At 36.5% G+C, this 18,257-nt stretch overlaps 1 protein-coding gene across 1 annotated transcript in view; it reads left to right on the plus strand.

Moving 5' to 3' along the window:
* Rab3-GEF (Rab3 GDP-GTP exchange factor) overlaps positions 1-17,366 on the plus strand; it is a 30,966-nt gene extending 13,600 nt beyond the window's left edge. The window contains exons 19-38 of the mRNA XM_090110531.1: positions 604-804; positions 1,007-1,178; positions 2,023-2,210; positions 3,087-3,245; positions 3,321-3,585; positions 3,679-3,806; positions 4,425-4,490; positions 5,074-5,233; positions 5,439-5,776; positions 6,264-6,405; positions 7,393-7,520; positions 7,716-7,841; positions 8,223-8,264; positions 10,226-10,298; positions 10,514-10,564; positions 11,080-11,249; positions 11,591-11,851; positions 12,193-12,477; positions 13,284-13,390; positions 14,660-17,366. Coding sequence (XP_089966657.1) covers positions 604-804; positions 1,007-1,178; positions 2,023-2,210; positions 3,087-3,245; positions 3,321-3,585; positions 3,679-3,806; positions 4,425-4,490; positions 5,074-5,233; positions 5,439-5,776; positions 6,264-6,405; positions 7,393-7,520; positions 7,716-7,841; positions 8,223-8,264; positions 10,226-10,298; positions 10,514-10,564; positions 11,080-11,249; positions 11,591-11,851; positions 12,193-12,477; positions 13,284-13,390; positions 14,660-14,792 — 3,195 coding nt within the window. The 3' untranslated portion in view covers positions 14,793-17,366. The remainder of the gene's footprint in view (positions 1-603; positions 805-1,006; positions 1,179-2,022; positions 2,211-3,086; positions 3,246-3,320; positions 3,586-3,678; positions 3,807-4,424; positions 4,491-5,073; positions 5,234-5,438; positions 5,777-6,263; positions 6,406-7,392; positions 7,521-7,715; positions 7,842-8,222; positions 8,265-10,225; positions 10,299-10,513; positions 10,565-11,079; positions 11,250-11,590; positions 11,852-12,192; positions 12,478-13,283; positions 13,391-14,659) is intronic.
* The last annotated feature ends 891 nt before the right edge of the window (positions 17,367-18,257 follow it).

Consider the following 18,257-nt stretch of genomic DNA (forward strand, 5'->3'; position numbering starts at 1 on the left):
GACAAAGGATTATGATGACAACAAATTTCGGTAACATATTTTTTTTTTTGGGAGGTTCATAAAAATATGTTGTTAAATTTGTAGAATACATATTTCTGTAAAAATGTATTTCTTAATTTTTGCTTTAACTTGAAGAAAGGACAAGTAGAGCAAGGAGAGGAAAAGAACATATTTGCTCCCTTCGATAAGGTATCCGTTAGGTGCTGCAGTTTTGTAGAATTTTGTAGAAAACATATAATGATGCGTAAATAATTCAACTACTTACATTACTCACATAGCTAACACATAATACTGTATAACATTTTCATTAACCATCTGATAGAATAGTGCAATGTAAAATATTTACTATTTTGGACTTGCATAAGGTATATTATATTATATTAGCACCGTTAAGGCTACATTAATTAATTATATATCTTCTGCTCATCTCATTGCTTAGAAGTATTGGAGTGGAATAATACATAGTAACATGCTAGAATATTCACCGAATATGCACTTTACTGAATGCGAATACACGTTTTCTTTATATTTTTAACATTTACAAACATTAAATTAAATAATATAAAACGTGTCGGTATATTACATGTTCAATATTGTTTTTAGCTAACATCTCACGCCAAAAAAGCAGCTGAAGAAGCATCTAAAAGTGTTCAAGAAGCCTCGAAGTCTGCTTTAGAAGCGAGCAAAACTGCAAGCGCAATGAGCAAGAATACTTTTGAAGATCTCACTTATGTTGGCAAGTCCACTTTGGGAGATCTCACTAAGAGTGCTAAAGAAGCCGCTACTAAAAAGGGATTGTTGAAGGTAAATATTTATTTTATTAAAGCCAGCTTCATAAAAACTAAGACTTTTAATGTGATAGTTTGTGGACATTTTAAAATAAAATGAAGTTGCTTTCCATTAAAAAAATTCTGTGACGTCAAAATTGTTGCCATTTATTTCTTATCTTATAGCATTCATTAATTTGTTTCTGTTTAATTTTAATTCTAACTTATATTTAATAAAGGGAGAGAGTCAAGAAGGTCCCGGACCAATGGGTCGCAGAGAGTCCGGCGCTCTACAAACGACAACGTTATTAGCCACAACGCATCGGGATTTCTTCTCTAACATCAGTTCTGATCTGAACGGTCTCGCTGCTTCCACTTCGAGCATGTTTAGCGATTTATTTGGTTCTAAAGGTGATTATTCTTTGATATGTTCAATTAGAATTCAGAATACATACTTACACGAAAGACTATAAGAGAACTTTTGGTGTTTCATTAGAGTAGTTAAAATTTGCTGCTTTGCATCGTTAGATGTGGTGAAATTTTGAAATTTTGTCGCTGCCGAAATATAGTTAGGATGCGTTTATCTAGAATTTTTTGCAGGTAAATGTTGTTTGATCCATTTCTTTAAATCTACGGATTGAGGTAACGAGTAGGCTTCTCGTACTTAATTAATATTTCCTCCTCGAAAAGTTTCGATATTATAAAACAGATTTAGCAAATTCATCTGAATAGGCAATACAATCGGTGGAACAGCTATCACGCCCAAAATTCCACCACCGAGCCGTCCCACTCTTATTTATCTATCAATTAAGCCAGCCAACTAATATACAGGGTGACTGGTAATTCCACGTGATCCTTCAAAGGGGTACTAGAGGTCATTTGCAACAAATTAAGTCCAGCTAACCAGGGGTCAAAAATGGATGGTTATTGAGCTATGACCCTTTTCTTTTTGAGGTGATGCAAGTTTTGGGCAAGTTTTTTTTTAAACTGATCGCTGATTCTTCGGCTTTCAAAAATCAATTTAATGTTAACAGTGTAATAGCTTTTTCATAATTAATTGTTTTTGGTAAAAAGGCAGAAAATTTTCATATCAAAATCCGTCATAGCTCAATAACCATCCATTTTTGACCCCTGGTTAACTGGACTTGCATATGACCTCTCGTATAACCCCTTTGAAGGATCACGTCGAATTACCAGTCACCTTGTATATCGATCTATTTATAGGCAAGGGAATCCAACTAACACTAACTTCCAGGCAAGCAGCCCAGACCAGCAGAGACCCCGACCTCCGCCCCGCTCTCCGCCACGTTCGGTCCGTTCTCGCAAGGCGCCCGCGGGCTGGTGCAGCGCTCGCCGCTCATCCGCCACGCCGCGCCCACGCCCACGCCCACACAGCAAGTACCGCGCTCGCCCAACACGGAGAACCAGGCGTTTCTTAATGATGTGAGTGTTATTATGGGGATAGGTCACCTTTAGTTACTGCCGGGGTCGTGGACGATTTCTAAGAGTACCCGCGGCCCCGGCTAACTGCGCGGCTCGACGGAACGCAGTGGGGTTTTAGTCGGTAAGAATCCGATCCCTTGGCTCCTTCCCCGGGGGCCCACATCTTTGGAAGATTTCCCCACTATAAAAAAAAAACCCTTAGTTCATTTCTTGAAACTATATAGAGCGTCAGCAAATGCCGCGCTCGCCGAATACTGAGAACCAGGCGTTTCTTAATGATGTGAGTGTTATTATGGGAATAGGTTACCTTTAGTTCATTTCTTGAAACGATATAGAGCGTCAGCAAATGCCGCGCTCGCCGAATACTGAGAACCAGGCGTTTCTTAATGATGTGAGTGTTATTATGGGAATAGGTTACCTTTAGTTCATTTCTTGAAACGATATAGAGCGGCAGCAAATGCCGCGCTCGCCGAATACGGAGAACCAGGCGTTTCTTAATGATGTCAGTATTTTTTAGACAATCTTTTCTTGTTTGTTACTTGGAGTTACAGGAGACCTACAACATTACACAAGCTGAGTACCCACATTCATCACCTCATAGTGTTAATATATACTTTTGATATATAATACACATGAAGTTGCACATTTCCCAGTCTACGCACGAGGGGCGGGAGGCGTGTCTGTGCGCATGCCACGTTAGATAGCAAAAAATGTCAAATACATTAAAATTAATTACTTTATAATGTTACTTTATGGACTGGTACTACATACATATAATTCTAAAATTTGAAACAATTGTGATTTCAATTAAATTTTCTTGAATAGAAATATACTACAAGTAAGTATTTTACAAAAATCGCTTTCATTATGTTGCAGCTCATTCAGCATGTTTTAGAAGGAGAAGGTGTGGGATGGCTGAAATTAAACCGTTTAAAGAAGTTAATGGAAGACGAGTCTTATAGAAATATGGTACTCAGTAAACTGAATAGAAATATAAACCGAAAAACTACACCGAATGATAAAGTAGAAGATGTGGTATGTGGATATTTCATAAATATCTATCAATAACGAAGAACATATTGTATGTATTTGATTCCCTTTTTCTTTCAGTTTGTAAGCAAACCTGTTTGGAAAGGGATGCTGAAAGTTCTTCAAGCAGTCGTCCATGGCTTAGAGCACACGTATTCCAATTTCGGTTTAGGAGGAATGGCATCAGTATTCCAACTAACTGAAATGGCGCACACTCACTATTGGAGTAAGGAAGTAGCTGGTTTGGAACAGGGAGGGATGGGAGGTTCCGCTTTATCGGAACAATATAGACAAGATATGGATACTCCTTCGTCTGCTCCGTCTTCGAGAAAAAGTTCACAGTCAGGTAAGTACACTGGAGGATATACTTTCTTAGAAATATTTAAAGCTCATATGTTCATTTAAATACCTTTATTTACTGAATTTTCTTGTTTTCTAGATATGCCAGTTTTAAACTACCCCGAAATGGAAGCCACCGAGGGTGCAACTACAACAGAAATATTCAAAGACATGTTGAACTCAAAACGTAACCTGTTATTCAGTAAACTAACTTCATTCGATTCTGACGTAAGTATCACACAAACGGCGAGGGGCCGCTCTTATCGCATGGGAATCTGTTAAATGTAGCCTTCTATGTATAAGAGTCTTAGCATGGCTTATGTCAATAACTCTCTAATAATACTTACATATCTATCCATACGAAACCCATATAATCTTTACGTCTAAATCATGATCCCAAATTAATTCCCAGAAATCCATAGGTATATTACGTATCCATAGGAAATTGTGGAATATAGTCCAAAATATATGTCCCCAAAAGAAATAATTATTGGTGTGAATAGTTAGCGGTAGTATAGCAATGTTAGGTTAGGTTTTTGGATCACAGACAGTCCGCTATGCAGAGCATGCATAGCGACCGAGGAAACGGCAGCCCACGTCATCATGGAATGTAAGGGGGTTGCGGAGTACAGGGCGAGACACCTGGGGTCTCCCGGGTCCCTCCCCGAAGCCTTTGGCCCTCACAAGCTGCTTGGCTTCATGGAGGAGCTCGGGGGGTTTCAGTTTTAGCTGGTTTCCCCCACCTCCCTCTCTCACGCAAAATAGGCGCTTGACGTCGAGTTGCGGAGAAATGCCCGTATTATTATTATTATTAGGAATGTTAGGTTGACGTGATGTGTTGCACAGGCGCGGGGTGCGGAGGGCGGCCCACCCAAGTCCCATACATCCGATACCGACGCAATGTTCCTCGATGTAAGTCGTAGACCTCGCTTCTTACCGCTCTCAGTGTTCGCACTTCTACGCCGGTGACTGACTTCACATCGAACTCATTTTTCGACACTGATACTTCGAAATCGTATCATTGTTTCATTCATGACTCTCGCTTATACTCGTAATGTGCTTGCTTCAGTATTTTGGCATACGCCCATATTTCCATTTTTCTATCTTCGATCTTTTTGTATTGATGTGTAATACTTTCGAATATGAACTTTGTTACAGCCTGGATTTTGTTTATGAATTGTGGAATGCAACGTAAAAAAATATAGATGTTTGATATCAATATATAAAATGTACAATAAAGCATGCATATTCGACTTATTTTGATGTTATCTCACTTTTAATTCTTTCTTATAAAATCTATGCTTATTTTTATCTCTACATTCTTTTCACTTTAATCAAAAAATGTTATGCAACTACTTCACTTCTAGCGTGTTGCTGAAAAAAAAAATTAAAAGAATTTTTAATAGATTTTAAATATCGCCTCACAACCTTTTTACAGTTCATTTTCTTATTAAATATTTTCCCAATATGATACGTGTCAATACAGAGAATAAAGTTTACCCAGGTTTGCCGCGGTAACCCAAACAAGCCTCGAACGGCGAGTGTATTCTCTTCCAAGTCTGCAACGAGCTACAAGCCGCAAGTTGGAATACCAACTACCTCACCTCTGACCTCTCCGGATACCGCTCGAACGTACTTGTACCAGGGACTGATAGGTAAATTAGTTATAAAATTATTTAAAAATATATTCTCCAAAATCTTCTTGGAAACGATAAATAAATAAATATAACTATTGAAATACTGAAATACACCTATATACGGGAAATGAGCTAAAAATCGAAGTCGTCTATTCGACATTATTTTACTAAATTTCCTACAGTTTTGTGACCATATAAAAACCAATTTCCATTTTCAAAATAGGTAAAGAAAGATCAAATTTATGGGATCAAATGCAGTTCTGGGAGGACGCGTTCCTCGATGCAGTCAGTCAAGAACGAGACATGATTGGAATGGATCAAGGAGCCAATGAAATGATGGAGCGGTATAAATGTCTCAGCGAAACTGAAAGGAAACGTCTAGAACACGAGGAAGATCGTTTATTATCAACATCTTTATACAACCTGACTGCAGCAATGGTTCTGTTTAACGTAGAAGCTGATATCGTTCGGAATAAAGTGAGACGATTGCTGGCTAAAAGTCATATTGGGCTAGTATACAGTCAGGAAGTGAATCACCTACTCGATGTTGTGCATTCTTTGGTAAGTTAGTTGATAACGTATATTTCGAATAATTTAAAGGATTAAGTATGTTTTGAAACATTGTAAGAAACCTTGCGAAACATCCGCGAAAATTTTAGATATTTCGGTATTAAAAATTATAAAACAAACTTCAATAATTGTGTAAATCACCTTACTAATTCTCCCAGATTGTAAAGAAATATGTTATTGAGAATGTAAAATTAGTTACTAATTATTATTTACTAGCTTACTGCCCGCGGCTTCGCCCGCTTTGTCTAAAACCTAATAAATTATATACTAAAACCTCTTGAATCACTCTATCTATTAAAAAAAACCGCATCAAAATCCGTTGCGTAGTTTTAAAGATTTAAGCATACAAAGGGATATAGGGACAGATAAAGCGAATTTGTTTTATACTATGTAGCGATTTAAGATTTTTGTTACTCTTGTCGAAGTTTTCGTTTGTTATTATTATTTCATTATCATCTTATTAACTGTCCAATTACAGCACGGCAACGACATAGAACTAAAAGCATTAGGATCTCGTCAAGCTCGTCGCGCGTCATTCACAGTGCACGAACGGGATGCGGGCGGTCCATTGCGCTTCATGGAAGTGCGTACTGATGGACTCGTGCTACGGTCTACGCAAGGTAAAAAGAGTACTTATTATATAACAATTGGAATATTTAACTCACAACAAGGGTAGTTACATAAATTTTGATCTTTGTGCTATAAGAATTGCAGGAAACTATGGGGAAGAAATTTATTGGTCTAGTGGACCAAGATTTCGCAGTTGTAAAGTAAATAAACATCATTCGTCTACTGATGTTTTTTATTCTATAAAAGCCTAAAAATTGTTGAATTTATATTTTTGGTTTTATGGCATTCAAATGCTTTATAAATATAAATTTATAAAGAATAGAAAAAATTCGATCACGAGGCGGGACTCGAACCCGCATCCTTCGCGCCATTCCGGGGCGGATGCCTCACCAACTCAGCCACTCGTGACCCGCCCGAGTGATCGAATTTATTCTATTCTTTCAGTTTTATGTGTCTGAAGGGACACACCGCGCGCCATCTATTGAGATGATTAACAACCATTTCAACCAATATGAAGCACTTTTCAGTGAATACAATATTGTAACGATGGAACACGACCTTTTTTTGTTGAATTTATATTTTTGGTTTTATGGCATTCAAATGCTTTATAAATATAAATTTATAAAGAATAGAAAAAATATAATAAAATATAAATTCAACAAAAAAAGGTCGTGTTCCATCGTTACAATATTGTATTCACTGAAAAGTGCTTCATATTGGTTGAAATGGTTGTTAATCATCTCAATAGATGGCGCGCGGTGTGTCCCTTCAGACACATAAAACTGAAAGAATAGAATAAATTCGATCACTCGGGCGGGTCACGAGTGGCTGAGTTGGTGAGGCATCCGCCCCGGAATGGCGCGAAGGATGCGGGTTCGAGTCCCGCCTCGTGATCGAATTTTTTCTATTCTTTATAAATTTATAGCCTAAAAATTGTCGTTCTCTTGGTTCCATTTGGAACCTCATCCTTGAAAAAACATTTTGATGATATACCTACAGAAGAGGTTATTTCTAAATAAAATCTATGTATGTTTCAGGAACAATCGTTGAAAGATGGTGGTACGAGAGACTAGTCAACATGACTTATAGCCCTAAAATACGAGTATTGTGCCTTTGGAGGAAGAACGGTGGTCAGACGCAATTACATAAATATTACACGAAGAAGGTATACACATGCTTGCTAATCATTCAAAGCTCGAAACTCCTTTTATTTACCTGGGTAAATTTTTACAAGTGTTTATGAATTATATTTTCTAAACTGATTACCACGACCTTCTGGTTGCTTCTACAGAAGAGAATCGGGAAAAAAGTAATTTCGACAAAATCAGATGAAATTAATAAAAACACCTATTTTTCATAGTGCAAGGCGTTATACTACAGCATCAAAGAAGCAATGGAGAAAAGCGGTCGACGTCAAGAAGCAGCGGAATTGGGAGGGGAATTCCCAGTACAAGATTGTGCTTCCGGTGAAGGAGGTCTTATACAGGTCTCGGTTTTTCAATTTTAATCTATGATTTAATAATTCTATTATTTTTCCTTTAAAAATGTATGATGATTATATAATGCTAGTAGCCATTTGATATTTAACCCATTGAGCCCCGAACGGCCCGATCGGTCCATGACACAATAGATTTTTTATTGTGTCTGTGATTCCGGGGCCTGAGTTATTAAAAGTTAAAAAAATATCACTACCAATTTAGAGCATTTAGGCTGTTAGAAATAGAAAACATTATCATGCACGTCGTATATTTCTATGTCGTTTATAGAAAGTGCTTAAATATAATTGATCAACTGCCTAGGCATTTTACAAAAAATTACTTATTAAATATTTTAGTGAGTGTCTAATCCTAAAATTGCTATATTAAAGGTTTGCATGGAAGGCGTCGGGCTCCTGTTCCACCACAGCAAGGTAGGTCACACAATTATCATATTATCAATCTTTCATTTATATCTGCTTTTGTATGTACGTAATTTTTTATATACCAAGGCAATGGCATAATTCAAATAATCGATTGTTTTGGTATAATGTTCATCTTTCGTAAGGTAAGGTATCGATCGGTGTTTTTGCTTAATATTGGGGATGTCTCAGTACTAATACGTTTTGTTTATAGAATGTCGTTCTAAGAAGAAACGATGTTCTATGCCAAGGGGCTTTGTCCCACGCTGGCCGCTTCATTGTTTCTATATTGTAATGGTGACGTTAGTGCATTGCAAATATATTGATAATATATTTCTATATCAATATCGCCAATAGGGAGGACAACTTTTCTATATAAATAATCTGTACAGCAATTAAAAGTATAAGTAGTACTTATTTAGTTGTTACCCCAGATAACTTCTGTATTAGAAAAATAGACCCATTGTTATCGATATTAAGACCATTCAAGGACCTCTCAAACTTTCCTATTTTTATTTCAGTTTAAATATTTATAGCATATCGTTTATTACCTCTTTGTTTATAATACAAAAAATATACTCAATACAGTATTCCTTTAAAATTATTTTAATCTATTTTAATTTCGTATATCTTATTAAGAAAAATGCAGCTTTTGCCGAAGAATTTTTATATTTTCTATTACTAATTCGATGTAATAGCTAGCCAATTTTTTTTTGTTATTTACATTTAAGGTTAAACGTTGTCCATCTGATTTACGTATCCATACTCGATATACAATGATTTGTGCATGTGCTATCTGTCTGCATCATCCGTCCCGCTGCGGCGCTCCGCTAGGAACTTTTGAGATGGTCCTTGACAAGCGCTCGGCCGCCTTCAACTAATATCATGTTTTTGTCTGTTCCCTCTCTCTCCGGACCCGCCGACCGCGCCGCTCCGCTGAAGGATTTCGAGGTATTCAGTGGTTCATAACCTAGTAATGGCTGGCCCTTACGATGATCGGCACCACCTTTGACCCCGTGGCCAACGTAGCGTGTGCATTAGCGATGATCGTTCGAGGTCGTAGGGCTTTACTTGTAGTTTGAGGCTTACCGATTGTTTTAGCCGTTATTAGCGTTGTTTTAGTTTTCCCGAGTGCGGCGAGCGCCCGGGCGCTGTCGTGCATGCACATAGACGCCCTTTGTTTATTATTTGTTCATAACCGCACCCGATATGGCTTGCATACGTTCACGGATCGTCCGGCGAGCGGCCTCAGATCCGTCGTCGGTTCGTTCGGCCGCGTTAGGTCCCTCCGGCCGGAGCTCAGCTGAGCGCACTAGCGACGAGGTCAGTCGTAGAGCATTCGCCATCTCACAAGTTCTGCCGGCCCTCCGCCCGCGCTCCCCGCACCCTCCCGCCTCCCGCCGCATCTGACCTCGCCTCCACCGCACGCCCACGCCCCCTACACACTCTATGTATCCAGTTTTTAGATGTTTGGCTGAACGCAGCAAATGTGTATCTAATCCTCCTGATTTTTTACAATCGATACACTAATGTCACTGATATTTTTTGTGATATTATGAATACTTTATGAATTGGAAAAACGTCATGTGAAATTAGTGAATCGAGTGCTGGTGTTTTGCTTTCTTATTGATTAGTGCCTGCATGTTTGCATGGGCTCTTTCAGACGCTATATTTATATGTACAAATGTTTAAAAAATATTCTTTTCATTTATAAATAATAATTACCGCATGTTTAAACTATTAGATGAAACGCAATTTAAAACGTATATCTGAAAAACATTGAAATAACATTATGATTTGCAGAGCCGTGTATTAAATTGTTTGTAATGAGAGTTTGTGTGTTAAAATGAAAAGATTTTGATTTGAAATGTGAAAAAAATACGCCAAGTGTGCACGCTAAAATTAAGCTATTCACGTAGAATCTTGTCACATTAATGAAAATCAAGTGTATCAGAATAACATTTATTTTTCAGTTCTTTGTGCGGCTCGATCATATTCGAAAGTGCTTCACGCAGAACGGCGGTATCTTCGTTTTAGAAGAATTCAGTAAGTATTGATTATTTATATAAAATATGATGATTCTAACTCTTATGACACTTCACTTGGTAGAATACGTAACACAACGTAACGTAGTCAAGTTCCTTGATATCTCATCCAGATCTATTTCTTCAAAATCAAATAGGCACAGAAATATTGTAGAGCCTATAAATGTTCACTCTGTTACCAAATTTTACGTAACACCTTCATTTCGATTTTTTCAGATCCCAAGACGAGACAAATTACTCAACGCAAGTACAAATCGGTCATGGCAAGTATTTTGAATGTATTTCTTGAATGCCTTATCCGTTTTGTGTTCGTTTCGCACTGACCGTGTCGTCTTATGTTGTAGGCAGAGAAAGTAGTGCTTGAACTCCATCGTTTCTTCTCCATATGGCTTTCTCGGTACTATCTATATGTTCAACTTGATGGAACCGATATGAGCTATGCACCTTATCTTTCATACCTCTGAAGTATGTACATGTGTTTTTTTCTTTTCTCTTCACGTATTTTCTCGCTTTCATCGCTTTAATTTTATTTTTACGTCTTCGCCTGTCCTTGTCCTTTTTCGACCATCATTTAATCATTCAGTTTCACTGTCTAATGCATATTCGCTTTACGTAACCGCTTTCATTCTTACGTCCTTGAGAATTTCATTTATTTTTATACCTACAGTAAAACCGTGTATCACCACTTTTATCTTAACAGCTTTGCGTTTCTTTTATCAAAATAATAGAAACCATGTAACCTAAGGTAAAGGTAAGTTTAATTTAATTCCGTTCTCAGGCAGATCAGATATGTTACGCGGTGCTGTGTGTGTTCTCGTACTTCGCGGCGGGTCAAGAGCAAAAGAAAGCTATACTGGAGCAAGCGGCTAGGATCCCACCGGTCATCCCGCAACCTAATGCTGACAATGCGAATGCCCAATCTCGTACGGCATCAGCTAGCCAAATACCTCAAGTATGTATTGACGAATGACCACTATTTTCATTATTGAATTATTAATCACAAATGAAAGAATTTGATACGCAAAATATTTGTTCTGTGTAGTAAGATTTTATTCAATTTGCAATTGCATCATGCAGTTTACGTATGTTAATTACGTATATTCTAATAAATACAAAAATATGTGAGGTATATGTTTTAAAACATTGCTTATTTTACCTATTGAAAATTAAAATGCGTCTTTGCATTGATATTCTAACACTGTTGTGAAGCATATATTATGTATAATTTATCCCTTTGGCTTTTGGTTCAGTGAGGGTATTTGTTAAAATATCTATCTTTCTTTCCAAAACAAGGAGAGAGCAGACGCCTCTCGCACAGAAGACGCATCAAGAATCGCGAAAGCACGTGTCCCGCCCGACCGGCAACCTCGCGCGCTGCCCGACCGCCCCGAGCGTGTGGAGCGTGTGGAGCGTTTGGAGCGTGTGGAGCGTGTGGAGCGTTTGGAGCGTGTGGAGCGTGTGGAGCGTGTGGAGCGTGTAGAGCGTGTCGAGCGTGTCGAGCGCCCCGACAGGCATCCGCCACGTTCTCTGCCTGAGCGGCCGGATGCGAGATCTGTTAGTACTTTATTGATATTTAGTTAAAAGAAAATTACAAGAATTATTATTACATAATTTCTTATATTTCATATACCAGTAAAGGGATGTGATGAAGAAACATGCTATGAATAAAGAAGTATTCATTTGGTTATACTTTTTTTAAAGTCTTGTGTAAAAAAATGTCACATAAAGATACTAGATGTCTGTTTTTGGTAACCTGTATTTTTCTTTTCGCCATGTACTCGTATTTTTAATTTTATGACTTTTTTTACACGAGAGAATATATTAGCAAGTCCTCTATATCAGTACTAAATGAAATTTCAAATTTTTGATAAATTATTTCAATCTCAACCTATCAGGATTACGTAAGTCAAGCGCAAAGGCGCGAAAGCATCGAAAGGCGGGACGAGAGCGGTGCAAGAGGGGATCGAGGCGAGAGAAGCGAGTTTGGGGATAGAGGGGAAAGAGGGGACCGGGGAGAAAGGGGAGAGAGCGGGGATCGGGATAGAGCAGAGAGAAGTGAGAGAGGTGTGAGTCGCACGGAGAGTCTGCCCCCGCGCAGACCGCCGCCGCCCGCGCCCGCGCTGCGTCTCGCTCGCACCATGTCGCACTGCTCGCCGCACAGGACTCCCGACCCGCCCACGGTTAGTTGGCAATTACTTTGGTTTTGTATGCGAATTACACAACACATGTTCTTTTATAGTCGAAAACAATTATATTGTTCGGATATTTTTTTTTGTGCGAATAAAACAAGTTATGTAATTATATTATATTTTTTGGGTTTTTTACATACATATTTTAATATCTATACACACATGGTATTTCTAGTACTTTAGTACCGTACCGTACTAAGGATATATTTATTTAAAGCAAAAGCGATGCTTAATCACACAACATCACTTTTTTGTGAAGTTAAGAAAAAATATCATTAAAAATAATTATACAGGATGTCCCACTATTGGTATATTAAGCGAAAGGACTGGTAGTTTTGTATATACTGATCACGTAAAAGAACAACAAAATTACATCAAAAATTTTTTGCTAAACTTTTTCTGAAAATCCATGTTTTCTTCTCTAACTTCACGCAGACGGCATATACCGCTTCGCTAATGTGAGCATTTTGTCTATGAAAACATAATCTTTAACGGTAGCTAACGTGCTGGTAGCAAAGCTGGGCGGGTTGCTTGTTATGGGTGTACACATAGAGTTTTAAGAATTCATCTATTTGAAAAATAGATGAATTCTGCGTCTGCGTCTGGAATTTTATTGTAAGTATTTTTATGTACTCAGCGCATGCAAAACTATAACCTCCTTTGAGCTTAGTATACCAACAGTGGGACACCCTGTATAACTAAGTATTTTTATATTTTTTTGACTTCAAATATATTCCAAAACGGTCACCACAAGTAACACCAATACCCGGATAGTCAAGTATCTCGGTGTTCACCAGATCCCCCCGCGTGTGGGCGCGGTCAGTGGCGAGAGTCCCCCACGTCCCGCCCCACCCGCCCTACCGCCGCGACAAATGTCCGCTGTCGAATTCAACACCTCGCCCAAGTAAAGCTATATAGCTCTGTGTTCGTAGCATGATTTTAGTGTAGTAGTATAAGGTGACGGTGAGCGAGGTGTATGTACCACCTAGAAAGATGCGAAGTTTTTGGTGTTGTGGCGTTTGCTTTATGGTAAATTTTTCAAAGGATAGCCAGACGAGTACGAGATGCTGTTATTTTATTCCAATGAATTTAGTAAAGTGCACTTTTATGCTTATGCGTTTTTAGTTGACACTTATGCGCTATTATAGGACTTATACGTATTTTTTAGTTTAATCCAAAGATGATATTTGATGTTATAATTTACGTACTGTATAAAACGAAGTTATAATTGATATAGATCTAATTTAGCGTTAAGGAATGTGATTTTGAATGCCATGACTAAAAAATATTGTGTAATGAACACCATATCTTTGGGGGCGTTCAAGAGGAGATCTCGTACAACCTTACGATGCGTAACTAGGGTACAACAAAAATGTTACAGTGCGTTACAAGGGGGTGGAGAGGTGGTCAAAAATCTTTAAAAAATCGTAACGTAATACTTGAACGCTCCCTTTTTAGTATCTGAATACTCATTTATAATATGTATGTATTATTATTTGTATTTTGTATTTTTGATTATGTTTCGTTTCAATGTATTAGTTGTTTCATTTATTGTACAAGCTTTGATGCATATCGTTTTGACTGTAATGTTGTAAATAAAAGTAGACGCATTTATCTAAATATGTACGCACATATTTGGACAAATGCGTATAGTGAAAAAAAAACTAATCAATTTTATATACCTTATAATATATTACCTACCTTTCTCGAGAACCACTCTTACTTGCATTTTATCTTCTTTCCATATTAAATACAATAACATGTTATATGGTAAATATATTATATTGTATTTCTTTATCTTTCTACATGTTATACATATATGCTACAGTCAAGACCCTGAACCAGTCGATATATATGATTTAAAGAGCAGACATTCAGTCAATATAGGTTTTAACCAACGAACTGAATAGATTTTAACACTTAAATCTTTCTGTAATGGGCAAGTAAATCAATAGCGAGTTTTACTTGCCTAAGGGTGTCGGTCAATAACCTTATTAACTGATTTTGTCAGATAAAATTAGTTAATAAGGATATTGACCGACGCCTTAATAACCGTCAATAAGGATATTGACTGGTTCAGGGTTTTGACTGTAACATATACAATAAATTAAATATAAATATTATAGGACATTATTATAGGAATTAAATGGTAATATGTTATATGACATACCAGATCGTCCCCCCAGCGCCGCGCCGCGCCCGCCCGGCAGACGTCAGCGGGCGCGGGGCTCGCGCACACCAACCCGTTCGTGAGCGCGCACCACGAGTTCGTCATACCGCGCCGACCTTCCACACAACGCGATTAGACTAACATTACATAGCCTAAAGTACATACGCCGACGATGTCAACTGCTGTATTGATTATGTACATAGTATAAAGAGAACAAGTAGGCCGACTCCCGGCGTTTAGGAACGCACGGTACCTAAACTCGCGAGGCGCAGGGTTGTCACTTGTCACGTTGATATTTTAAATAATTGTATAAACAAACACCGCTCTCAGTAAAGACACGGCCCTCATGAGAACGGTCTATGAGCATTGAGATATGTAATATTACTACGTATGGAGGAGACACCACGAACAAAATCTGTGCGCCATTTTTTTGCTCTAACTAAGTTTTAAAAATTATTATCTAGTTAGGTACTTACCGATGAAAAGTTATGTTAGTCACTTTTCCGTACTACCTATTTGTATTATTTGTGCAATATCATAACACACACGAAGGCATATTTGATGCGTTTCACTTTAAAACAAATAAAAAATGAGCGTGCAGTTAAGCCATATGGCTTATGTTGAGCGGAACATAAGTGATGTAGGCGGTGTCGTCTCCATATGTATATCTCAATGTCCATGAGAAGGAACCGAGCGGCGTTGTGTGCGTGCGTCAAGCTTGCGTACGTAGGTACATGAACGTGAAGCGAGGCCAAGCGCTCTGCGTACATACAAACTGCGCGATGTACCTTTGTTCGTAGATAACTTACTTGTTCTCTTTATACTATGTTATGTAAGCCATACACAATTTGTTGTTGTGATACGATTGTTTAGCTTCAATTTTGATAGTACGTCTATACCTATGCGATTCATAAAAAATACACAATAATGTTACGTAACAGAGCGTACTATAGAAATAGATTAAAATACTGAAATAATATAGCTCTCCTTCTGGCGCAGTCGGGTTAATACTGAAAAATAGTATTGTTTTGTAAATCAATATTGTTTATCGTTTTATAACCAATTGTTGAAGAATGCAGTGTATCTTTATTGTAACCAAGAATTATTTATCAGTTTAATTTGTAAAAAAAAACCAAGGGCAACATTAATTTCTTGTTTATTTATTATGATCATACCTGTTTCTTCATTTTTTAAACAGCGGAATAAATTATTAAAGTAAATTTCATGAAAAATGATCGTTACCAGAGATCTTTATTTCGTTGTTTTAAAAACAATCCTGAGCATTAATCTAAAATTTTTGTTTAAAGAATGTATAAAAAAAGATAAATCAACATTATCCGCAAAAGTACTTCTAGGTCTACATTTTTAATACCTTACACCTATGACTGACGTCAGCGTAAAAAAAATGCCTTATTTCTTTGAAGATCATTGTGTTCCATTTACATTGTCTTTTTATGAGATTGAAGATTTAAGACGTCATCTTCGAGCCCTACCTACTGATTATATTAAGTGTTTATGCTTAGAATAGTTAGATTATTTTAAATAACATCCGTTATGAACTTATGACCTTTGCCTTGTTTCCGCAAGATGTAATAAATATTATATTGTGTAACATTATTCTAGGAAATTCATGAAAACATTTTTGACAGGTCATACTCGAAATTAACTTTTATGTAAATTAACAATATAACTACTAAGTACTATTCGTTTGTATAAAATTTTCTCAGATTATTTCGTAATTGCAAATAGAGAATTTATGTACCTAAATATAAGTACTACACATTAAACGCATGTGCATAATGATATTGCAATTTTATCATGTGCACAAATAATAAATATGTTACCTATTTATGATATTTATGCATAGTCTAGTCACATATTATCAGTATCTAGGTACTGTATAAAATTTATTTTATGTTTATTTTAATCATATACTACAGCAGGAGTTGGCAATATGTAGTTCCTAACCGAGAGTATTTTTATAGAACAATTCAGATACATTATATTGTACACACTACACACGTCACACAAGCTTCGCGTTCACTTTACATTCATCACTTAAATATCCACATACATCATCATCGACAAAAAATAAAAAAAAATATGGTTTTATATTATCTGTGGTCAATACTGACGTATAAAATCTTATATTTATAATAAGTTAAGATAGATGATAATTTATAATCAATAATGGCAATGAAGTATATTTTCATAGTAAAAGAATGAAATGTGTGTACAAGCTAGCAAATTACTGTTACAGCCTTATAGAGAGTTATACTAGAAATGTGGGTACTTTGTGTATTTAGTAGTATGGTTAAATAAATGTTGCAATTCATATAGCAATACCTCGCTACAATTAATTTACTCGTTTTTAAAACGTCATTTTCGAATCTGTGAATAATAATTATATAATGTTATATTATATGTCCAAAACAAAGAAACGCCGAAACGTAAACGTTACTTTTTAACCTACTTCCAAAAAAACGAGGAGGTTATCAATTCGGCCGGTATAATTTTTTTTAACGTATTATAACTTTATTATAAACGTAAAATTCAATTCAAAATACTTATGTAGATATACATAAGAAGTTCATACCGATGTTCAAGTTTAAAGTTCAGCATTACGTCGAACTTTTGTTCAGGTTCAGGATAATAAAGAATTCAGGGTTTTATCATGTAGCGGTTTTTATTTAAATAAAATTTAAAAATATTCTGTGTCTTTTATTCATAACCCATTCTTTAGTGAAGTAAGCCAAAACAAGAACATCATACCACAAGAATAAATAAATGCTACAGAGACAAAGTTCCTATCAATGTGCAAAATTCATACCAATTTTGCTAGGGTTGTGAGTTTGTGACAAATGGAATATTAACTTACCCTATTGTAATCCTTTTTATAATTGAATTATGATACATGTAGGTACTTACTTTTTTTATAGTAGTATTCATGCACACAGTGCAATAAAGAACCGTTAAGAATAAAATACCACGTTTTATTTCTGTACGTGTACTATCTGCTCTAGCTTAGGTAGAATAATATTTATACTGGCATCACTCATACCTACTCAACATTTATAGGGCGGGGCGAAAGTAAAAAATGCTTTATATAAGGAAAAATGAATTGAAACTACTTAATTACCTCGAGCTTGCATCATATTCCTCAAAACAATGAATTTCTTGTCTGTTTGTTTGTGGTGGACGACACTCAGCTGAATAGTCAGATGAAAATTTTTAACAAACATGTTATTCTTGTAAATTACTAAGTATATTTGTTGCATCCCTGTATGTAGTTTTCTATCGGCTTGGAGGGAAAATACTAAGTACTAGAGAATTTCTGTTTATCTATATTCTATACGATCAATGACTAAGCAATAAAGAAGTAAGTTAGTCATTGTTTGAAAAATATTAATATTAGGTAGTTAATTAGGTAGGTATTATACAGCCAATAATTCTAAATTTAATAGATAATGACTTATTTTTAATCTCTTCCCCTTAAAATAGATATGGTAATGTATAGGCACCTACACAAAACTACGAAAATCAAACGTGGAAAGACTGAATTTCTTAAATATACTCCCTATATTTTATACGATCTTGCCAA

Source organism: Colias eurytheme, chromosome 15 (genome assembly GCF_061535395.1).
Source record: "Colias eurytheme isolate Ceu_HAF_F1 chromosome 15, ilColEury1 Martin Lab GWU primary, whole genome shotgun sequence".
NCBI classification, from domain to species: Eukaryota; Metazoa; Arthropoda; class Insecta; order Lepidoptera; family Pieridae; genus Colias; species Colias eurytheme.